The sequence below is a fragment of the Trichomycterus rosablanca genome, chromosome 6, assembly GCF_030014385.1.
Source record: "Trichomycterus rosablanca isolate fTriRos1 chromosome 6, fTriRos1.hap1, whole genome shotgun sequence".
Lineage (NCBI taxonomy): Eukaryota > Metazoa > Chordata > Actinopteri > Siluriformes > Trichomycteridae > Trichomycterus > Trichomycterus rosablanca.
The window spans coordinates 14,557,987-14,583,071 of NC_085993.1; the positions used below are offsets into that span (position 1 = coordinate 14,557,987).

General features: G+C 36.3%; 2 protein-coding genes across 9 annotated transcripts in view; both read right to left on the reverse strand.

Moving 5' to 3' along the window:
* On the reverse strand, positions 1 to 4,005 carry arfrp1 (ADP-ribosylation factor related protein 1). 2 transcript variants are annotated; one of them, XM_062996637.1, is made up of 7 exons: positions 3,587 to 3,999; positions 2,809 to 2,896; positions 2,619 to 2,701; positions 2,418 to 2,499; positions 1,396 to 1,466; positions 833 to 933; positions 1 to 573 (listed from the first exon to the last, which is right to left on the reverse strand). In XM_062996637.1, the coding sequence occupies exons 1-7, from the start codon at positions 3,677 to 3,679 to the stop codon at positions 486 to 488; spliced, it is 606 nt and encodes a 201-aa protein (XP_062852707.1). In that variant the 5' UTR covers positions 3,680 to 3,999; the 3' UTR covers positions 1 to 485. The 2 variants fall into 2 exon arrangements, with proteins under 2 accessions (XP_062852707.1, XP_062852708.1); XM_062996638.1 differs by having other exon boundaries at positions 484 to 569; positions 3,587 to 4,005.
* Positions 4,006 to 14,630: 10,625 nt separating this feature from the next.
* Positions 14,631 to 25,085, reverse strand: part of LOC134316300 (potassium voltage-gated channel subfamily KQT member 2) — a 70,022-nt gene continuing 59,567 nt past the window's right edge. For 4 of the 7 annotated variants that reach the window (XM_062996643.1, XM_062996641.1, XM_062996644.1 and 1 more), the window contains 4 exons: positions 23,698 to 23,806; positions 22,364 to 22,495; positions 16,134 to 16,257; positions 14,631 to 15,856 (listed from right to left, as the gene is read on the reverse strand). In XM_062996643.1, the coding sequence (XP_062852713.1) occupies positions 15,128 to 15,856; positions 16,134 to 16,257; positions 22,364 to 22,495; positions 23,698 to 23,806 (1,094 nt within the window). In that variant the 3' untranslated portion in view covers positions 14,631 to 15,127. Of the gene's footprint in view, positions 15,857 to 16,133; positions 16,258 to 19,970; positions 20,067 to 22,363; positions 22,496 to 23,697; positions 23,807 to 24,854; positions 24,873 to 25,085 lie in introns of all 7 variants that reach the window. The other 3 variants (XM_062996639.1, XM_062996640.1, XM_062996646.1) reach the window with 2 other exon arrangements.

Consider the following 25,085-nt stretch of genomic DNA (forward strand, 5'->3'; position numbering starts at 1 on the left):
TCAGTTTCAGTGTTTATTATAAAAAAAAACCTGTAAACCATTACAATTCTGATGTGATAAGGTTGAAAAATAATTTTAAATGGTATAAAGTTGTGCTGCTAAGCAAATAGCTGTAGACGCTTTTTAAAAGAATTAATATCTAAAGAAGTGTGTTAAATACAGAGGTCACACAGGTCACACCTCAGCCAATTCAAGCTGACCCAGATATAAACTTCTGCAGACAGTATAACTTACACTGCAAACTTACACACAAAAAAACTCTTTTTTTTTTATGTGTAGTTACAAACTACATTATGCCAGTAATAAGCAACTGCTTCTTTACACTCATACCTGTCTTACATGACAGCTGTTTTGGGATGAGGAAACAACACTGTTGTGCAAGTATTTCAACAAGATTAGCCAAACCTAGTATGTACTTTGAACAAATTGTTCACACATCTATACACAAACACATACTCACACAATTATATACAGTAAATGTGGCTTTATGTAATGTCTTTTTGTCGAGGGGGGCGATGAATGTTCCGAACCACGCACTTTACCATCCACTCAATTCCTTCGTTCACTCCCTGACTAAACAAAAAAATATATAAAAACAAAATAAATTAATCAATACACATATAATAACAATGTCATTATATGCAGTTTCACTATTGCAACAATTGATTAAGAATAGTTTTTGAAAGTTGGTAAAATGTTATTTTTTACCAACTTTATTTAAATAAGAATTGCATGGTTTTGTCTCTTTTTTTACAAACCTTTAGAAAAGGGTGTGTTTCCGTGCTACTTGCTAAATGATACAGCTACAAGTACGCAATGTGGATAAGCTTACCCAGTTAGAGCAGTACAGGGCTGGACCAGGCAGTCTCGTTTTCCAATTTTAGGTGCACAGTCACTAAATGCTGTCTTTATGTCAGGTACAGACAGACAATTCTGGGGAAAGAAAAGCATACCAATATTTATAGTCCCCAGCTTATTCATATTATCAGTAAAAGATAAATACTTTATTACTCAAAATGTAAACATTTTATTTAAGATTTATCAAATATGCAAGTGCTTTTTCTGAGCCACAGTCTGAGCAGCACTGATACATACTGATTTCTTACTGATTTCTAATTAATAAATTATATCCTTCCAAATTTGCAGCAAAAGTTTAGGGAATGTCCTTTTCTGTTCCAGCACAACTTAACTTGAACATCGACTGAGGCTTTCTTAATCATGTCAGTGCCCTGCCGTATAAATGCTATTTTGACCAAATATGCACAAATTTCAAAAAACATACTTCAAGGCCTTGTAATAAGGGGACAACAAGCCCTGTATAAAAATGATTACCATAAATCTTTGGGGAAGCATTCATTTAAAAATCGGAAAAGAAAGATAAAAATAAATGCATACCTCTACATCTTGTTTATTAGCAAGCACAAGAAGAGGAACACCATCAAGAGCTTCACTACAGATCATTTTCTCTGAAAAATGGAACACACTAAATCTGGTATATTGGTTGATATTAACATATGAAACAACTAATTTAGAACAGTTTGTAATAGTCTTTTAACAATAGATCCATATTTAATAAACATTAATATGAGCACGTTTATTCTGAATTGTATGCTGGGCAGTAATACATATATACAGTGTTGTTTACAGCCTGAAAAACAAGTACTTTATTACTTTTGTTTTTGTTGTTTGAAATACCTATGTAGTGCATATTTTTATTTAACCTACATGCTTAATGTCCTTCAACTTTAAACTAATATGATTGATTATGTATATCAATTTGTATACAAATAAAACAACACAATTGGGCACTGTGGTTTAATTAATCTGATTTGTGTAAATGTTTGTATGTAAATCAAAGACATTTGTGTGGAAATAAGTTTTGCTTGGGGTAAAGCAATAAACATAACTGTAATGCTGTGTTTTTGAGTAAATGCTGGCTTATCTGTTATTATCTGTATTATTAATCTAAGAGCACAATGTGAAATCATCACATCTAAACATATCATTTTTATTCTTATAGTTATGCTTTTGTTTATAATTGTATGAACAAATTCAATATACAGGGTGGGCCATTTATATGGATACACCTAAATAAAATGGGAATGGTTGGTGATATTAACTTCCTGTTTGTGGCACATTAGTATATGGGAGGGGGAAAACTTTTCAAGATGGGTGGTGACCATGGCGGCCATTTTGAAGTCGGCCATTTTGGATCCAACTTTAGTTTTTTCAATGGGAAGAGGGTCATGTGACATCAAACTTATTGAGAATTTCACAAGAAAAACAATGGTGCGCTTGGTTTTAACGTAACTTTATTCTTTCATGAGTTAGTACAGTTATTGTGTTAATTTATTATATGTATCTTTATAAAGTAGCAGATCTTAAGCATTTAATGCATTTGCATTACAAACACTCACCAAATGCATTCTTTGACTCAGTCAACCGCTCTTCATCAGTTGAGTCAATAACATAGATGACTCCATGAGATTCTGCATAGTACTTTAAGACACAAAGAAAAGAAAAAAAATGCAAACTATCACTATCCCTCTTTTACTGTTGTAAAATTTGTCAAAACATTTGAGGAACACTATTAGATGAAAACTTAACATTGCACTTACTTTGTCCCATAATGACTGCAGTTCTTCTTGTCCTCCAAGATCCCAAAACATCAGTCGTGGTTTACCAACATCTATGGTGCCAACTGCACAAAAAGGGTACATGGTGTCATTTTCAATGCCATTATTCATATGTTATATATATATATTGCTAAACACTACAAAAACATAACCTACAAACGTAACCACTTACTGTTTAACCCAACTGTGGTTGTAATTTTGGAAAGGCTCATTCCTTTGTAGTTCTTGCTGAATTTTGTTTTTGTTTGCTCCAGAAATGTCTAGGAAAAAACACACCTGATGAATATGCAAAGCTTAATTCATATTAAATGAATGAAATGTTTAATAATAATAATTTAATAATTATTAAACAGGGTTCATCGATTTCAGAATCAGAATTTTATTGAAGTTCATTTAAATAATTTAATACAAATCATAATAACTCATATTCTGTATAACTGTACACTGAAATTCCAAGGACTATGGAAGTTCTTTTGATTAAATGGGCACAAACATTTCCACAGACTTTTTTTTTTAATTATCCAACAGTGTAGAGGTCATTTCATGTGCAAGAGGAAAAGGCACTCCACATTAATTGCAATGGTCTTGAAACAGGATTTCCAACAAGTTCAAACCTTTGACCATATGGTATTTAAAAATACTATATGAGAGTCATGGCCCATATTTTCTAAGCAAAATAAAGTGTTCCCATTTGTGGGCCTTTATCATTTTTAAGCTGCAAGCAAGAATTGTTATAACACATCAACACTGAAGCCTCATAAATAATCTGATTTGGCAATGGCAAAATTAACATCTTTCTTGTTTGCCCTAAAACAATGAGACACAGTTTGACTTTAATCAATACTAAACTGTGTGGTAAAGTTAAACTGCATGGAACACCTTGACTAAAGTGCAATAAGAAAAACAGGTTTATTAAAAGCAGCTACAAAAGCATTTTACGAGAAACGTACCGTTTTACCAGCATTATCGAGTCCAAGAATCAAAATGCAATATTCGTCTTTTTGGAACATATATTTGTAAAGACCCGATAACAGAGTGTACATCTTGAAACACAAAAACCTGGCTGGTTTTCACCAGCTTACACATCAAGTTGATGAAGGTTAGCACTTGATGCTAGCTCAACGCTAGCACGGATTCGTTACTAGCTTAAACTCTGAGTACATACAAAACATATAAATGGACTGTACATTATATAGATATTGGTAGTACGAAGCTAATTCTTCTTAAAAACTAGGGAGCTATAAAGCTCCATTTTACTTGGTCCAGTTGTAAACACTTCCTCCATGTATGCCAACGTTTCGTTGTGGTGCATTGTGGGAATTGTAGTTTGAGGGGAAGTGTATAGTTTGCCACCTACTGGTGCTGACCAACATTGTACCGAGAATACAAGAAAAAGGATAAAACATTATAAAATACATTATAACTGAAGTAAACTATAAGTGAAGAACTATAGACCGTTTCAAATGAATATTCATGAGTCCAGGAAGTGACGTTGATGTTCCTAAGACGCTTCCGCTTGGTGGTAAACAGCGCTCAGAACAACAGCGATTGAGCACAACTGCTTCAATTCTTTTGCGCTAGTTCAGTTGTGATTTACTGACAGTATGTCTAAATTAAAGTTAGGACCGTGTTGTTCGGTTGTCGGATGTTCCCTCAGGCCAGGTACAAACTTGCTTTCAGAAATTAAGGTGAACAGATTTCCAAAAGACCACGCACAGCGAAACGCTTGGATTGCTGCTGTAAATAGAACCGGCTGGATACCCACCATCAACTCTTATAATAAATGTAATATATATTATTTCATAATAAAATATTGTGAACAAATGTACTCACTTAAACGCTGTTCTCTTGGTGTCTTGTCCCTGACGTTTAGCTTAAGTGTATTAAAATATGCAGGCGCTTAATATTTGTATTAATAGAACAGAATAAACATAAACCAACATAAGCCTTAAAAAGTTTACATTTTCCTGAGAATACGATGTAAAAGCCATAACTTTATAGGACTATATTTTGGGGAAATGTCACTATATGGAATTATATTAACGGCTTAATTAGCTGTAATAATTAGCTTAGCTTAATTATTAAATGACACACAGACCTGTAAAGAAACATGGTTCTACTTTTGTAATACAAAAAGTAAACATTCTATTTATGAATACATTGTGCTTACTGTAAAATATTTCATGTATTTCCAGTTAGGCTATAAAAAAATCGTTTTAGCATTAGCTAATATGTTCTAATTCAGATGAGAAGTAATTCACTGTGGTTTGTCATATTTTTATCATATTATAATGGCTCTTAACTCAACAGACACAAAAGGGGAGATGACACAATAATGATTTTAATAATTAATTGTATGCGTCCAAACTGCGGTGTGCTTTCACTGCCTCTCTGGTGTAAACACACTCCGTTTCAACAGGGTAGTGATACACGTCTGGGTATGTTACCTCAGGCAAACGTTTTAGGTCAGCGGAAAAACACTTCTTAAATTCTCCTCAAAAGGGGCTGGTGAAGATACTTGATGATCTATCATTCATTTCTGCTAATATCGCGTTTGTTCCGCGTTCGGGAGACTCGAAAAGTACGAGCTCGTCATGTTGACAGCTGGATGGATGTTTAAAAGTGGCGCTACCGGAAAGGCGAAAGGAACAGACATGCGCAGTAGCGTTGTTATTGTTTACCCTCATTGAAACGGTCTATAGCTGTGTTGTGTAAATGGAAAACAATATGTGAGCTTTTTATAAGTAGAACGTATTGTAAAATTCTAATGATTTTACATTTATTTAGTTAATTATTTGTTTATTTACCACCAAAGCAATTTACGAATATGCCTAAGCCTATAAAAAGCTGATGACATGTTGCATGGCTAGTTAAACATTACTGTTAACTTTGTAAAGAACAAAATCTAAAAGACACCTTATTTATAAGACCTTATATTATGTATGTACCCAGCTAACAAAATTACGTTCTGAGAACATTCCCCAAACGTTCCATTTTGGATGTGGGAACGTTGTATTGGAATGTTCCCTCAACGTTACCTAAACCTCATTCGCAACCATAATTTAACGTTCTGGGAACATTGTCTTGGAATGTTCTAAGAACATTTTAAATAAGGTCCTCTGAACGTTCCCTTAAGGTTCTATTTTGGTTGTATAAATGTTTTATTAGAACATTCCTTCAACGTTATTTTGTCAGTTTTCTTAATATTCTCAGGACATTTAATACAAGTTAAAGAACATACCCAAAAACATTTTTAAATGTTTTAAATGTTACTTTAACATAACTACAGATAATGTTAATCCAAGACCAAGACAATGTTAATCCCTTAATTAATGTCTATGTGTGTCTATGTTAATGTCTTTGTGATATACTGGATGAAGGAGATTGCAGGCACAGAGAGAATCCGTTTTATTCTCAACATACACATACACACACATTCATGCATGTTAAAATCCTAATAAATACACTTATTAGCCATACCATTAAAACCACCTCCTTGTTTCTGTATGTACAGCATTCCACTTATTGTTTATTAAAGCAATAAGCCACGAGAGGCCGTGCATTACTGTGATTTTAGCACGGGGATGACGTTTTTGGCACGACGCGAAGCGGAATGCCTAAAACTTCTTTCCCCGTGCTAAAATCATAACAGTAATGCACAGTCTCGAGTGGCTTATTGCTTTTATAAAACGGCGGTCAACAAAAAATATAATAAATACAACAATGTTTAATTCATAAATGTATTTATCGTGTATAAACTTACAATAAAGCATTCTTCCGCGACGCAAAATAGTTCGATTAACAGTGTTGCTAGGCAACATGAGGGCGAAAATAACATTAACTTTTTCTATTCAGTGGCGTATTAATATGGAATGATGTGGCTCAGCCAATCAGATTTTAAGACCGGAACTATCCGTTTTATAATATACAGTATTTATGTACAACACGAGAGGGAGTGTGTTATCACGAATGACATCACGGCTGTGATTTGGTCGCAGTAGATCATTACAGCCGTGATGTTATTCGCGATAACACACGACCTCAAGTGTTCTATTGCTTTTATACAACAGTTTTTACAAAATAAAGAAAGAAAATAAATCAAAGAAGCCCTGAATTTCATAATAAATATGCTTTAATATTGACAATACCTTCCGCCAAAAAGTAGTTCCACAACGAATATAAAGTTTAACACTACAAAGCAGACATCCCAAGTTGCAAAAACTCATTTCAGGGAGGTAAGAACAACAAGAAGAAAAAGGCAAGAACCTCCGAAGGGAAAAAAAAAATAAAAAAGCTCTCACACACACACCAAAGGATTATGGGTGATAACAGAACTCTTAGGAGCTGCTAACTGGGCTAATAAGCTAACTGTTCGCGTTACAAACACATTAATGTTCCCTACATAGTGCACTAGATTGTGTATCAGATCGCGGATTTAGTTCCCTACATAGTGCACTAGATTGTGTATCAGATCGCGGATTTATGTTCCCTACATAGTGCACTAGACTGTGTGTCAGATCGCGGATTTATGTTCCCTACACAGTGCGCTAGATTGTGTATCAGATCGCGGATTTATGTTCCCTACATAGTGCGCTAGATTGTGTATCAGATCGCGGATTTATGTTCCCTACACAGTGCGTTAGATTGTATATCAGATAACGGATTTAAAACGAGATCGGGAATAAAGTCTGTGTCGCCTGCGTGCACGTTTGTGTGTATGAAGCTTGTCGTTACTGGCAACGCATCAGCGGAGTAATAAAGTTGTGGTGTGAAAAGGCCGTGCTGTTATCACGAATATCAGCACAGTTAGAACGCTTCTCAACCAATCAGATTGTAAGGTTGGAACTAACTGTTGTATAAAAACAAATCTGTCACATTTGCGTGACAAATTTATTTCATTACCTGTAAAATATTTATGACAAATATCTTATTTTTAATAATTTAATGAAATACTAGTAGAATACTAGTAGTTATTGTGCCGTTTGTCCACATTCTGGTCAACACAACGCTACATTAATGGCTCTCAGCGATTAAGATATCTGCGCATGCGCATTACTACAACGCTTGACTTGTTTTTAATTATTTTACCTGCACTATGAATTCACTGAGAAGTTCAATTAAATCTGATAATTATGTCTTACCGTCTGCACTTAATATAATTCCTGTTGGCAAACAGCTTCAGAGAACTCCACCATCTAAAACCCCAAACAGTAAAACCGAACACAGATCAGATGAAGGGACACCACAGGAACCTGCCATCAAACATGGAAAAGATACTCTGGTACACCTGAATTTGTCAGGTACCATGAACTGCAAAAAGTTTAGAGACATTTATATCATGTAGCCTATGCCATGGCAGTCAGTGATTTTTGAAATGTTTCCTTTTCTGTGACTAAGTTTGTGAAAAAAAACATATATTCGGTCACTATTAAAAATGTACATATTTATTTACCCGGTAAGCACAACTACATGGTATGAGTTAGTTAGCCGCTTGGTGGTGATACGCCATGATGGTAACGTTTTACCTCAGAAGTGACGAGGAAAGTAAAGCACACAGAAACCAGAAATCTGACCGCTTTAAACATCTGAATTTATCTACAACCCCACTGAGAGCAGCTACTTACAAAAATGTATGAATTACAATATAAATATGATAGAGTATATTTACAGTGCTTTTAGAAACAGAAGTCACTGCAATTAGCTTAGCAGCTAACCCTAGCAACTAAGCTAACAAGTACCTGTGGGAGATTAACTCACAGCTGTAATGTTTTTCGTATAGTTAGTGTACTGCACATGGTGCACAAACCTTTATTGTATATCTTTTATTATAATAATAGTTATGGTTTATGAGTTATTTGGGTTTTAGTCAGTATCTCAGCTGTGAACTAGTTAGCTAGGCTAGGTATTGACACCTTCACACGACTGTTCTATCCTTACTAGGGGTGAGTGGATAGATCCAAATATCGACAGTATTGACACCAACATTGGTATTGGAATCGGATTGATTCACAACGTTTCTCTCGTTTCAGTGGTTCCTCCAACAGTACAAAGACATACAGTCAGGTTAACTGGAGATACAAAATTGCTCTATGTGTTTGTGTGTGTGTGTGATTGACCTGTGATGGACTGGCGACCTGTTTATGGGGTTACCTTTGTTTCACCCAGTGAATTGCACCCACCGCGACCCTAACCAGGATAAAGCGCGGGGTAAAACAGACAATAAATGAAGGAATATTTAAAATTAAAGAGTATAACTGTTTACCAGTAGATGGTAGCTTTATACCATGCAACTAATTTGGACACAGCTAAATGTTAGCTGTTGTGATTTATTTCACAAGATGGCAAGAGTACTCCAAAATGGGTTAGAGAGTTTCCAATATGATGTTCTTAGACTTCTTTCATTATTTTTTGAAACAAATATTTAACATAGCAGTATTAATTAAGACAGTAATAGTCATATTTTTAAATGTCAGTATTTCTCAGAGGAGCTCAGCTGTGAAAATTACAAAGTACCAGAGCAGAAAAGTAATAATCAATGAGATTTTCTCTGTAGATGTGCATCAAGAACATCTCTGCACAGCCCAAGTGGAACATTCATGCTCACATGTAAACATTAAATAATTTGTATCCTTGGTATTGTACTTCTTTGTATCTGTGTAAAAGCCATGATGTTGCCCCTCTATGGATAAAAACAAGTTGACCAGAAACCACCTGTAATAGTCTGTAAATGCACAAAGACACAAATCAACAATTGTTGTAATAATACAAAGTTTATTATACAGCTCCCATGGATTTGAATGACTACACAAGGGATATGCTACATTACAAAAGCTATATTTATGGCATTTAGTGTTTTAAAACATGCTGGCAAGCATTTTATTCCTTTAAGAAAACAAAAAAAAGTGCCTCTTGTGAAAAACAATCGTGTTTGACAGTAGATCATCACATGTAAAGACCACTGTGTTGTCTGAAAAAAATCGCATTCAAGTTACAGACTTTGCGAAGACAATGTGTTTTTTTTTTTAAGCTTGGTTATTGTACAATGTTTTAATGTAAACATAAATGCGATTTAAATGCAACATAGATGCAATTGTCACTTTAGACATAAGTTGAAAAGAAACCAATAAGGCTAGCAGGTTACATGTCATGCATTAAATATTGATTTAGCTCTGTATCTGTCTTTTCTGTTCTGTTCCCTATGTGTATTTTTTTGTTTTAGCAGACTTACACAGCCATGATTTAAGCTGCAGTGAGGATATAAAAAGCATATCTGTATCGTCTAACATCTAAACTTTAATCTTTGTAAATTAGATATGATTTAAATCACCTGCTCAAAATGTCTTATTGACTTGAGAGCACCAAAAGACTAGGGCCACTGATAGCTCAGTGGTTAAGGTACTGGACTAGTAAACAGAAGGTTGCTGGTTCAAGCCCCGCCACCACCAAGTTGCCACTGTTGGGTCCCTGAGCAAGGCCCTTAACCCTCAATTGCTCATCGTGTTCCGCTCATTGTGTAAGTCGCTTTGGATAAAAGCGTCTGCTAAATGCTGAAAATGTAAATGTAAAAGACTAGGTGCAACATCTCGAATCACACTGTACTTATTTAATAGGTCCAGAAGATGTGATAATAGCTATATTGATATTGCAGTAACAGGGTTTGACTATTTATTATGCTGGTTGGAAACAGATCTATTCTTGCCCATAAAAAAGGACTTTTGGTGGTAGTCTGGAATCTAGGTGCATAGGTATAAGTCCAGGTCAAATGTTTCAAGTGCATATGTATGCATAGCCACATGGTATAATACAATGTTATAAATAATAACACAGTTGAAGGGGTCAGAATGTTGGGACAGGTAGTTTGTTCTTCATGACTTAAAAAAAGATGAGGACCTGTAAGGAAGCATGTCTGTGCATGTTGGGATTGCTGGACAAACAGTAAACATGCCTGCAAGTAATTAAGAACTATTAGTTATGTTGTGGCTATTAAAATAATCAAACATTCAGTCAGCTGTGTAATTCAGCTTCATAGCTACCCTAGTATAATGGTATTTAAGCTAAAATATAGCTAAAGTAATACAAGATAAATTGGCTTTTTATGGGTGACATGGCAGTCTGTTATGCAAGCCCACCACTGCTGAGATCCAGGTTCAAGCCTGGACTGGATTGGTCAGGCGGTCTACAGAAACAATTGTCCATGTCTGATAAAGGTAAGGGTTGACTGGTGTATCGACTCATTGGCGGTGCAACAATGTCACCTGTTTCTTTTCAAGGTGCCTGCATGAGATGTAGAACTAATTCTTGGCAGCAATATTACCATTTAATTATCCACTTTTTACTAATCTGTAACATAAAGTGCTACTGAAGCGTTCCAGTCTAGTGTCTTGTCTAGTTCTCCTCCACGCAACAAACTGCAAATGTAAAACCTCAGAAACCAAGCCAATGCAGCTCCTTACTGATGTAAATTAAATGCAGCATTGAATCATGGTTGCCTATGTCTGCCAAACCAAGAATGAAAGTGAAAGTAAAAACAAGGTAGTGTTTATGTGAGAGAATTCAATAATACATTCACATGTTTAAAACAGATTTGCAGTAAGAACACACTTATACATTACAGAACATGGACAAAACATCACTGTGTTACCTGTGTTATTTTTAACACCAAAGGCATAAAAGCAAAGTACTGTATATTCTTTGGAAAAATCAAATGATTAAAAAAAAAAAACCAAGCAAGGCAGCTGTGATGACAAGATATGCAATAAAAAAACAAGTCATTAAATATGACAGATATTTCCAAGGTAAACAACATGTGTCTATGTGCTCAAATGCATTCCACGTGGTTTTCCAACACTTGTATTGCTCTTCGTAAATGCACAAGCGAGAAATGTCTGTCTCAATATACAACTGTAAGTCCTGTATACTGATTCCTTAGCCGTGATTTATTAGCCTAAATTAATGTTATGTTTGAAAAAGTAATAATTGATAATTACATTTTAAAATCTTTCTCTACCTGTGAGAATGAAACAGATGCTAAAAAGAATTTTTTTTTTAATGTTGGTTTAAAATGTAAATATTGTTTGATAAATGAACACAGCCTGGATGGAAGACAAAACTATGCAAAATAAAGACGTTTCTTCTTTGAAATGCACTTTGTGAAAAAAGAGCTCTGAGTAAATAATGTACAGTGGGCTCAGCAATGTCAGTAACAACCCAATTATGTGTTGTAATATACACAATGTTACGATAAGCCAACACAAGCACACTGAAAAGTGTTTACTTCATTGCGGTTGAACCAATTACATATAAAATTACATATAAGAAGCTTGGCTTCCATCTGCAGGAGGCAATTTTAATTAGTTCACTACACATTAGTTGGATATGTTGTGCTTAATTAATCCTGTGAAATGATGTGTCAAAATACCTTTTTCAACAGATGTTTCCTACAAATTGGATTCAATATAAAGATCATGTAATTACAAACCAATGGTTTTGCATTAATAAATGAAAACTGCATAGCAACATTATATAATTGGGTTGTTTGAATCAAAAGTTCTCAATGTTTTTGGCAACAGTGCCCCCCTTAAGTACCTGTATGGAAAAAACATGTGATTTGATACTGTAAAAATGTAGTTCAATGGAGTACAATAAAGTAAAACAATTGCAGAATAGTAGGTATAAAGCTTGAAAATAAATGAATTAATGAATACGTATTGGTGTCATACAGCCATTAGCCAGTAGATCTACTGAAATAGAACAACGCTAAGAAAGGTGCTAAGAGGTCAAAGCAAATTCTATTCCTAGACCCTTAGGTCTATTTTGTCACTACATGCAGGTTTTCAGTTATAGGTGCAAATGTTTAATGATAACCATGTAGGCTTGTGCGATATAAGAATTTGGACCCTACATGATCCTACACTGCCACAATATCCAGTGATTACCAGTGGTTTACATTGGGACTAATGTTTTTCTCAAGCGTCTTTTTTTCTTTGTTCACAGAGCAGTTGGAGCAGTTTATCAAACTTTATGCATGGAGAAGCAGACTGAGATGAAACCTATATTTTGCTTCATGCTAAGAGCACTGTGATGATTGTTTATTGCTAGAGACCATAACACCTAGTCCATACTATGGCACATGTCTATACTACAGTATATAATTTTAAAAGAGGTGCCAAGTCTTTCCTTAAGGCTGTAATATTTTTAACATGTTTAAAATAATTGTTGATGAATCACTAATATACAATATTGTGAGCTTATAAACAGATACATTAATTAAGAGAGCAAGGAAAACTGGAAGTTATGATGTTAAAAACACAAATTTAAAGTAGGAGCAGTATACTTGGGTACAAAAGCTTACTTTTTCATGACAAAGATCATACATAGGAGTGATACAGTGACACTGTGTCCCAAAGATCACATTGTCTACCAAATAGTATGTTATAATACAGGGGATGAGCATAATAACAGAAACATGTAACACAAAGTGAACACTTGTTAAACAGTCCTAATAGACAGTGGTAGTCTAGTGGGTATAGCTTTGGGCTGTCAATCCAAAGGTTGAGTTTGAATCTCAGCTCTGCCATGCAGCCACTGTTGGGCCCTTGAGCAAGGCCCTTAACCCCTTTCGGCTCCAGGAGCGCCGTACAATGGCTGATCCTACACTTTGACCTCAGCTTTTAAACAAACTGGAAAATAATTTCATTGTACTGTACACCTGTATATGTATATATGACAAATAAAGGCATTCTTTCATTTATTAAGGAGGACAAGATCTACTTTTCAGTTTGTGCTTCAGAGCATTCCATAAAGGTTTAATAATTTTGTTGTCATTAGGAAGGCTTTAAATGCAAATGCCTTTTCATGGGTGCTTATTTAACCAGTCCACCCTCTTGCATGAAGCAATTACAAAAACCATCATTAGGAAAGGGCATTATCACCACTGAACAAAGATGCTGGCAGTACTTCATGACTCCTCCACTGTACTTAACAGGTAGAACAGGCATTATAGGTTAAAGACATCATTTGGCCTTTTCTAAAGATAAATCCACCCAGATGTACAAAATAATGTAAAAGTTGACCCACCAGACTCTATGACTTGTTTCTATTATTTAGGGGTCTATGTTATATGCACCGACCTAGCTCTTTGGTCACCCACTTGTTTCTTTGTTGTATCTCACTGTGTAATTAGGCGTTTTCATTATTTTGTCCACCCCCTGTGGAGACCAGTCTAGATCTACACCTATTAAAAAATTGTACTATTACTTGGGCATACTATTTAGTAAGCAGTCTGTGGTTTGAGACACAGCTTTTGAGCACAGAAGCAGCATTTTTTTCTGCTCATTATAACTATATGCTGTGACATGTTTGTCTTGATCGTTTACTGAAAAATCACAAGCAGGGAAAAATATATATATATATATCACACAAGCCTACCATGAACTGGAATATTTTTGTTAGTTAAAGGTTTAGGTGCAAATAAAACCAAGTATAATAGTGCCATTAAATAAATATATGAATAAATAAATGAATAAATAAATAAATAAATAAATAAATAAATAAATAAATAAATAAATAAATAAATAAATAAATAAGAAAATAAATAGATAAATAAAAAGTAATAATTCCAGTGTTCCGTGATGGGAATAAAATTACACGTGAATTACATGTGAATATTTGTATAAATTTTTCCTAATGGTTTGTCAGTATTGATCATAATATATCTGATACACATTGTATATATTTCAGAAATTCTTTTTATGAAAAGAGCAAATGTTCTGAATGAAATATCAAACTTTTTTAAATCTTTGAGCTATAAGTTTGTATAAAATAAACTGTATAAATACCCTTCGTTCATGCAAATTATTAAAACCAGTAATCACATATAAATGTTAAACTTGAGATAGTAAGATATTGTAAATTTCATATATAAGTAATGTGCTTACATCTTGCTGGAGCAGTAAAATGTGATATTATTTATAAAAAGATGTTTTAAGATGGCATGTTTTATACTGGACAAATGAGCACTCATTCTGAAGTGCATTAATGAAACTTACATGGACAACAAGGGTGGTTTCCTGTTTGAGAATAACAGGACAATATGGCTAGATTTCCTGTGTATGACTAGGCGGGTGAATTGCAGTGAAGTTATGGTGTCTCGGGCTAAGAATATCAGGTGTCTGTTATGTTATGTGCACTTCTTCTGTTTACTTTCTCTAGAAGAGATGCAATATGATCATGCAATCTGATCAGTAAATGCTTGTCTCTCAATAAAAGAAATTCTCCATGGCACCATCATAGGTAACAGACACAAGTACCTCCTTTCTAAGTACCAGAAAGCTCCACCTTTCGGCAGTTGGCATTATTACCAGGATATTGGAGCTATAACAATCAGCAATAGCAGTTATTTCACAGCATAGTCAGCCTTTTGCCGTAGGTCCCTTGTGTTTGTCCTCAGAGGTTGTCATCCCCAGCAGTGTAACCTAGTTTGCCAGCTTGTTTCAAGATTGTTTTGGGTCAGACCAACCTCTGTCTCCATACGCACCTTCCCCAGTGGCTGAGCGAGGCGAAGGTGCACACAGCTCTGAGTCTGTATCGGACTCGCCCTCAGCTATGTAGGGCCTCACTTTGGAGCAGCGGGTTACCCCACTGAAGTATGTGTTGTTTAAAAAGTCTAGGTTCTCCTTAGACTGTGAGATACTGAAGCCGCTGAAGGATCGCTCGAGCTCGTCGTGATCCACAGAAGGAATGGAGATAGAGGTGTCACTTTCAGCACCTGCTTGCTGCTGAGACAGGGCTCCAGGCTTTACCTCCTCTACAGCACTGGCACGGGAGCCCCGGGAGGCACCATTATGGCCACTGGAGGAGCGCTCATGGGCTGGAGGGGGTGGGATTCGCACCAGTGAGGCGTCATCCACTGGGGAGGTGCCTTGGCACTGAGTAGGTTCAGGAGGAGCATGGGTATGCCAGGAGGTGGATGGAGGGCAGTGACTCTGGTTGACACGAGCAGATGGAGGTGGGTCAAGGTTCTTTTGGCCGGCTGAGCTATAGGAACGGATGATCTTGGTGATGGAGCCAGACTTCTCTATGTGGTCAATTGGGCTATGGTATGGTGGGGCTGGGTCAGGCTCCTTGGAACCAAAGTAGGCATCTGTCTCAGACTGTGGTATTCCCATTCGCTGGATGTAAATGTTTACCAAGAAGTCCAGTTTTCTTTCCATTGACATTACCTGAGGAAAAGTGAAGTTAGAACAACATGCAGCCAGAAATACAACAACAAAATAAAAACAATTCAGACAGACTTACTAAAAAAACAGAATTGTACCTAGATTATGATGATTTTAATAAGTGGAACCTAAAAAGCTTAACAATTAAGATGCTTAAAAAATATAAATCAATCATCTGTTTGAGGACTGAAGTAATAAAATAAGCGTGCAAGTTTTTCTAAAGATTTACATGTTGATTTAATACTAGATCTCTAAATCAGTCTTAATAATGTTTAATAACCTGTTTCTCCACTTTCACAAGTCTTCCCATCATGCTCGGATCCTCCGCAATTTCTGTTTCAGATGAGCTTTTGGGCCGATCCTTGTCTGTAATTGGAGCACCTCGACCTACAATCTGATCCACCCTACCATTTAAAGAAAAAAGAGACAAAATCTAGAATATAGCATATACTCCAACATCAACTTATGATTTACAGCCAATGCTTATAAATAAATATTAATGCAGCTATACTAACTTATAAAAATGTCTAACATTATAAATACATCCATAAAGAAAGGTATAATAGGACAAGAGAGGAGATGGAATGACATCATATAATAGTCCTCTGCCATTTTTAGAACCATGTGAATGTGAATGAGGGCATGCAGAATGGTGGAAAATGAGATGAAAAGGTGTTTTTGAGAACATGGACAAAAGATCTGCCCACCAGAAGGACTTAATCTTAACTCTTAATATAATATTTCTATTGTCATTCAAGGTTTGAACAATGTGTCATAGAAACTATGTAAGGGTCAGGTTATCCATATTACAAAGCATGTTTACATAAATAGGTTTACACAAATTGGCCAGTGGGCATTTTGGTGGATGATATACACCGATTAGGCATAACATTATGACCACCTCCTTGTTTCTACACTCACTGTCCATTTTATCAGCTCCACTTACCATATAGAATCACTTTGTAGTTCTACAATTACTGACTGTAGTCCATCTGTTTCTACCCACTTTTAACCCACTTTCACCCTGTTCTTTAATGGTCAGGACCCCCACAGGACCATTACAGAGTAGGTATTATTTAGGTGGTAGATCAAGCACTGCAGTGACACTGACATGGTGGTGGTATGTTTACATTTACATTTTCAGCATTTAGCAGACGCCTTTATCCAAAGCGACTTACAGTACTGTCTAAGCAATTAAGGTTTAAGGGCCTTGCTCAAGGGCCCAACATCAGCAACTTGGCAGAGGTGGGGCTTGAACCAGTGACCTACTGATTACTAGTCCAGTACCTTAACCACTAGGCTACAACTAACAATGTTAGTGTGTGTTGTGCTGGTATGAGTGGATCAGACACAGCAGTGCTGATGGAGTTTTGAAACACCTCACTGTCACTGCTGGACTGACAATAGTCCACCAACCAAAAATATCCAGCCAACAGTGCCCCGTAGGCAGCATCCTGTGACCACTGATGAAGGTCTAGAAGATGACCAACTTAAACAGCAGCAATAGATGAGCGATCGTCTCTGACTTTACATCTACAAGGTGGACCAACTAGGCAGGAGTGTCTAATAGAGTGGACAGTGAGTGGACACGGTATTTAAAAACTCCAGCAGCGCTGCTGTGTCTGATCCACTCATACCAGCAAAACACACACTAACACACCACCACCATGTTATTGTCACTGCAGTGCTGAGAATGATCAAGCACCTAAATAATACCTGCTCTGTGGTGGTCCTGTGGGGGTCTTGACCATTAAAGAACAGGGTGAAAGCAGGCTAAAACAGTATGCAGAAAAACAGATGGACTCTTCTAACATAAAGACTCCACAAGGGGGCATTCGCGTACACAAGTTTATTTAATTACTATTATTTTTCTCTGCGACCCATTTTTTCGACTCAAAACCCTGGTCTAGATAACACAATAAACACATTCGCACACCGTCATTACTGTTTAATTGTTGGATTATAAATAATATTATCTTTAAAGAGTAATATAACTTCTTATTGTACTTGCTAAACTGCTAAACAGAAAGAACCAACTTGCTATTTAGCACAATACGTATAATGCAGTAGCATTCTACAGCAAATAATTAACTCCAGTAATTTTAAAGCCATAATGGAATGTCCACATTCAAATTTCAGTGTGCTTCTCTGACAGTTAAACTTGTTTAAATAAAAATAACATTGTCTTTAAAGAGTAATATAACTTATTATTGTACTTATTAAACTGCTAAACAGGAAGAACCAACTTGTTATTTAGCATAATATGTATCATGCTTTAGTATGCTACAGCAAATCCACTCCAAATATTTCACAGCCATAAGGGAAGATCCACATTCAAATTTAAGTGTGCTTATGCCTAGTTCACACTACACGACTTTTGCCCTGATTTTCGCTCGCCAACTGGTCGGCGCTAGATTTGCCGGCTCGGGAGCAACTCGGCGTTCGCTTGGCGATCGAAAGTCGGCTCTCTATGTGTGAACTGCTCAACAACTCGATCCGAGCGGCTCACTGAGCGCTCGGCGACCGAAGAGATCTAGCATGTCAAATATCTAGATCTGAGTCGCACAACTGGCAATGAGTGCTATGTCGAACAGCCAATGAGAACGCAAGATACGGTGTGAGGGGAAACGCAGGGGAGAAGTTGTAAAAAGGTGGGACAGGGGCAAGATATAGTTTATATCAGAATACATCAGCACACACACAAGTTTTACAGTATTTCTGACCTGATCGTTCTCTACAAAACATAACACCCATGCTGCATTCAAAAAAATATTTATTAACCTCCAACTCACTGTAGAACAATCCCTGCTGGTCAAGTAGCCAAATCCACTCAGATTCATTTATTTTTTCTCCTTGATTTTACGCTGCACATCAGTGCACAAACTTTGATCGCTCGCTACTTGTTGACATGCATCATTAAACCCCTAGTCACTTTTTACATTTGTTTTCGTGACAAAATGTAGTTTGGGAGACCAGAAAAGCTTGCCTGCGATTCCAGTTGGTGATAGATCGTGTATTGTGAAACCCCCTATCGCTGATCAGTCGTGTAGTGTGAAAGCCACACCGACTTGAAAGACTGCCGATTACAAGAGATCCATTTGTGTAGTGTGAACTGTACAGCGACCTGACAACTTGGAAAGTCGTGTAGTGTGAACTTGGCATTACCTGACAGTTAAAATTGTGTAATGACTGTCAGTTTCAAAATACTGTAACAATAATTATTTATTAATAGCATTATTATCATTGTTCCATCAGTCTGCATTACACATGCTGCATTTTACCTTGACATAGATTTCTGACACATTATTCAAAATATGGCATCTACTGATACAAAATACATTTTGGTATTTATGATGTACTTCTCCAGAATATGTCCAGTTCACATTTGCTAGAGTATCCTTCAGGTTAAACTAAACAATAGACCAAAAGAAAAACCATTTCAAAAAATAAATAAATTAGCTTACATACAACTGATACATGTATGTAAGTATCAGCATCAGGTTTTGTGCATGAGGTGGCATGCTCCTTAAATATGTCATGCCAACATGCGTTATTCAAGAAAGCAATTTTTATTATATTAAATGGACATAAGCACCTTGGCTGCATGTTGCTCGGTCCAAATTATTTGTGTCATACAGCAAAGCAAGCAAATCAGTTTAACCTGTTTTTGTTTTGCTACTAGTTACTTACTTGTATGCTACCTGATATTCTAATTGTGGTGTGTCTATTACCTATAATATGTGTGGAAAACTCTTAATCATCTGGCATTCTCAGTCACAACAAATAAGACACAAAGTTAATTAGTAGCTTTTAACTTAATCGTGGCATAGCTGCCTGCAGCAATGGATAAAAATAGGGGCAACTCCTTCTGCAAGCAAAATATATATCACATTTTAGATTTACTGTGTTGAAAATGCAAAATAGAAGCATTTTCACTACCATATCCAGACTTTTGCCCCCCACTGTACTTTCTGGTAACTTAGCATCCAGGGATGTAATGTTATGCAGTCACGTAGCATTAAACAAAAACAGGTTGTTGTTTTTATTTTTGCTCAGCACACCCAGCAAAAATTATAACTCTAATGCGAGCAAGAGATGCAGTTTGGTGCGTCCTAACCTAGGTGAGAACTGGGGCGACTCTTTGCTTCCCTTGGTTGAATACTTCTTATGGCGGGGAGTGCTGGGACCAGAGGGACCCAATATCATATCTATCCTGGCAAAGCAAATAGAGGAGAGGACAGCACAATGCAGGATGACGTGACACAGACCAGCACAAATGTCAGGACCATGGGCACATCAGCATAGGGAGGGGCAGTACATACAAACCAACAAAAAGCAAATTTTAATAGCATAGTGAGACAAATAAGTAAAAATATATTCCAGACATACTTTACAGAGTGAGTGTTCTAAATATCTTGCTTGAACAATGGTGTTTGGGATCTTGCAATGAAACTGTAGCACTGAAAGTATGCCAAAATATGCTTCAAAAGCATGAATATATTCATTTACTGTATTTCTTAAAACTCATTTTCAAAATGTGAATACTACATATGGATAGTTCTTAGAGATTAGTCCTTGGCCATTTGTGTAATTACTCTTAAAGTATGAAACAGATGGCTAGATGTAAGAACGCAGCACAAAATGTCACTTGATGTTGCTGCTATATGCTCAAAAGCATTACCATTTAGTTTACTGAGGCTGGAGCTAATCAATCAGAGTAATCCTGGTGCTCCCTAATAATAATGCTGTGATTAAAGAACAGTTTAAAATCCACTGTAAAATAGTGAAACTTGTTATTCATAGTGCTTCCAAAATTCTTGGAATTTAGAAGACACTAAAAAGAAAACGTTTAACAGCTGAGATGCATTTGTTAATACTTTTTTTTGTATAAGAGGACACTTATACAAAACTTATACAGTACTTATTCAGTGTCAGAAAACTATTGAAAAACTGTTATCCTATCCAATGCAGGGTGTTTAGCATTTTAACTTAATAAAAACACAATTTTTTCCATAAGGGTTACATAAATGTGTGTAAAAACCCTGCCATAAAGCAGCCCAATAGACTATAGAGGTGGTGAAGAGGTAAAACACACAAGGCCACCAGTGCTGACATCTAAAGTTCACAGGTTTAAATCTCAGACCTGCTAACGAGCAGCCGAACGCCTATACGAATGATGATTGGATAGTCCGAAGGAGGGAGGGCGTAAGGATTTCTCATAACTGCTGCAATTACAATCTCTTTGGCTAATCGTTCGCCCCTGCACAGTGAGACGGAGATCAGTGCGTGACTCTCCATGATCAATACGGAACTCCATATGAACTTACTACATGGAGATGAAAGTGGGGGAGTGTGTTCGTTATGGGCCCTCCTCGGTCAGGAGTGGACGCCTGCAGCAGTAGAGGCAACATATGATGGGTAGTTAGATGCGACTAGATTGGGAGGAAAATTGGGGTAAAATGCATAAAAAAACATGTCATATGACTAAATACGTAGATCTAAATACATGAGAAATATCCATTCGAATAAGTAGACCAATTTTCTATAATAAATGGATTAACAGAGTATCATAAGAAGCTAAAGATGAGAACAGGATCAACAGACACATATTGAAAGGTAAACTTCTGGAAAATATACTAGTGCACCATTTAAAATATATGCAAGGCCCAACCTGTGGCCATAGTTAAAATGTAACAAATGTGGGCCTGGCATAATTACAACCACTACCAGCAATACACCTGTGGCTAGTGTACACTTTCTTTAGGCAAAGTGAAAAAAATAGGCAGAAAACTCTATACAATTTCCCAAATGTAGTACATAAAAGGCCAACTTCCAACTTTTCCACCATTCTCACTTTTGTGTGATACTTATTCATATGCAAATGTGTGATGAATACATGCACAACTTACTTGTTGCCACGTACTCAGTGCATAAACTGTACTTGTGCTTGGTAACCAGTTTCATTCATTACATGCAAGCCATTTTGGATAGAATGGGACCTAATTACACCTGGTATCCAGTGCAAAAAACTTAGTGCACTTAGATCTGAATGCTAGAGAAACTATTTTCAGGTTTGGTACTTGAACTAATCGGTAAAATACTTTTATGGTTGTGAATTCACAGCCACAACACATCACAAAATGGTGATGTTGCAAAACTAGCCCATACTATGGTATCAAAACACACTGTCAAGCTGTTAATAAGGTTTTGACCCATATGATGATTTACCGGGGTGAAAAATGTGATGTTTCACTGCTATGAAAAACATGATCAAACCGGGAAAGACCCACAAAGAGCAGGACATGCAAGAAAATTTGTAATGTTATTCAACAGTAACAACAAAACCCAAAAAGCTTCAGAGCCTCTGTCTGTGCACATGTGTTTGTGTGCTTATAGGGCTTGAGGAAAGACAAGGACAGGAGAAGAACAGCAGAATGACAGAGGAAAGGACAAGTAAAAGAAAAGAGAAATCTCTCCCCAGTGACATTGTGATTTTGTGTCTGGTCTTGCCTGGACTGCAGATTTTTAATCCTGGCCAACATGTCTAGGTGTCCAGCTGAATATTGCTCAATAACATCCATCACATCGTAAGGTCGCAGACTCTCCTTAAACTTTCGCTTAGACACCATAAACCGCATGATGCTGCAAAAAAAGGCATTTACAAACAGTCAGTTATGGCAAGCTCAGGACAGTATGTAAAAATGAACAGTATTAATTTGACAACTGTATAAAGATCAAATGTGTAATATGTACTCTATTAGCTTTAATATTTTTTCTAAATATACACTTATTCTGAAATTGATCCCTGCAATGCTTAAAAATGTTGGATCAGATGCAATTTATGGCCAAAACATGAAATGCAAAATGTTCAACGAACAAATAAAGGCAGCGGGGGCTTACTGGTTAAGATATAAGACTATTGATTTGTACATCAAGGCATTAAGCCTCAACACTGCCAAGCTGCCACTTATGAGCCCTTGAGAAAGACCCTTAACCATTAGTTGCTTGTATTGTAAACTCCCTTTTGATAAAATGCTTTTGAATGCATTAATACAAATGTACAAAATGATACAAGCATTATAAAAGTAACATTCAGGGAAGGCTTGGTCCCTAATGAGCAAGAGCAGGCGAAGGCTCACAACTTTGTCAAACCCTCCACCCAACAAATAAGCAAATAATCTAACAGTTTAAAAATAACGCTTTTTAATGATCGAATTTGAATTTCACAGAGAGCACTGCATTAAAAACTGGTATGCTTCGACAGCTTTAAGAAACCATTGTCAATGAACACAGTTGTCACTGTATTCACAAGTCAAAACTCATACACAACAAAATCCATTTGTGTTTATGTTTTTGTACTCTTTTACATTTAATATACAGGTAGAATTTAGTAATGACTGCTTTCTGATTCAAAAAGCATTTTACATGCCGACTTAACTTTTTTGGAAGTGGTGTTTGTTCAACATTACCATCAACAGTCACATCTAAAGTCAGCAGTTACATTCTAAAGTATCATCTATTTTATATATTTAATTGGACAGGGGTTTTGTGGTTAAAGTACTGGGCTATTAATCATAAGGTCAAGGGTTCAAGCCTTATTATCACCAAGCTGCCACTGTTCAGCCTTTGAACAAGGTCCTCATCTCTCACTTGTTTGGAATGTGTTCTTAATCATAGGTAGCTTTGGATATAAATAGATAAATAATTTAAATGTAAATTATAATCATAACCAACCATTCCAAAAGGAACTAAACAATTAAAAATCAGTATTAAATTTGTTAATATTTTGCATGTAAGCTTATGTAAAGTTTGCATTTTCTAATATGAGTCTTGGCATTGCTTACCACACAGCTCTGATAGTCACTTTGATTCCTGGTGTTAAATCCTGTGGAACAAACTCACAATGGCAGCTCTTATTGTCATCAGCAATGTCTTCTCCAGGAAGGCTGGCCTCTACAAAACACAACAGGGAAACAGGAAAAGTCCAGCATTAGTACCTACATCCCAAACCTTTTTTTTAAGTCCATCTTCCTGCAATGTCAAAAGCAGAGGCTAGCAACAGCCAGTAACTTGCACAGCTCAGTAAAAGTGTATAGTAAATTCTTGTTGAGTCAGGCAGGCTGACAGGCAGTGTGATGCACAAGGAGAGGGCAGGGATGGCCAGGACTAAAATATTAAGGTTTAACCAAAACAACTATAGCCCAGAAAAACATGAGGAAGTCAGTGAGCCAGAATATATAACAAATCACAAACTAGAGTTGAACACTCTATTATTACTGTTATTATTCCAATTTACAGAGTGCTTGTAAGTCAAAAGCTTTTTTTTCATTTTCTAATAGGCAATGTAAGGCAAACTGTAAGGCAGTGAAGCAAGAGTAGAGTGTTGATGCTCTTAAAATCAGCTTGTAGGAGAAAAGAATCCATTAAAGAATTCCAGTAAAATTGTAACTAAGTGCTATGTACATGGCTTCACATTAATATATTTATGTTAAATCTTTTACGTTGTGCTTTTTATTTAAATTTTCATTAACTGAGTATCATGGCGGTGTAATTCTGGGCTACAGTATTTGATAACCGTGTTCCCGTATGTCTCCATAGTTCATCTGGCATAAAGTCACAAACAGTACTAATCGTGCTATCTTAACTACAGAGCCAACTAAACCACAGAGCCCAACAAACTGTACAACTTTCTACCTCTTAACATTTAAAACAGCCTTTAATGGCACTGCTATTCTCATGAAGTTGTTACAGTGCTCTGTGATGCTAGCTGGAATGCCTCATCAGGAGGAAAGCTGCAGGTACTTTAGGAACTAACCGGCTCTCCTTGCATGCAAGAAACAGAGCAGCATTGCCGTTTGGCTGAGGCTGTTAAGTTGGAATCATGGTATGAAAGATCATGGAATGATTCTGGAACAAAAACATGCACCCTAGTCAATTGTCCTGGTTCTAGAGTTTATAAAGAATTTGCTGTTTTAGCCACATCCATGTGATATTGTCTTACTGATCAACCCTTCAATAGCTGCAAAAATTTGGAAAAAAGAGATGACCGTAAGGGTTAAAATATATAAAACAGGGTTATTTCAAATCTAACAATGTTAATGAATAATTTAAATTATACGGCATAATTTCAAAACTATATGAAAAAACACCACAAACGTCAATTTTGATAAGTTGGAACAGTACATGAAAAGCAAAAAAACAAAAAGTAGTGATTTGTATACCTACTTTGACC

Excerpts from the sequence above, each read along its gene's own strand:
- arfrp1 (XM_062996637.1), bottom strand. The coding sequence starts at position 3,679 with ATGTACACTCTGTTATCGGGTCTTTACAAATATATGTTCCAAAAAGAC. Across the intron at positions 2,897-3,586 it reads TCGATAATGCTGGTAAAACG|ACATTTCTGGAGCAAACAAA; the intron begins GTACGTTTCTCG and ends GTTTTTTCCTAG. Across the intron at positions 2,702-2,808 it reads AACCACAGTTGGGTTAAACA|TTGGCACCATAGATGTTGGT; the intron begins GTAAGTGGTTAC and ends CTTTTTGTGCAG.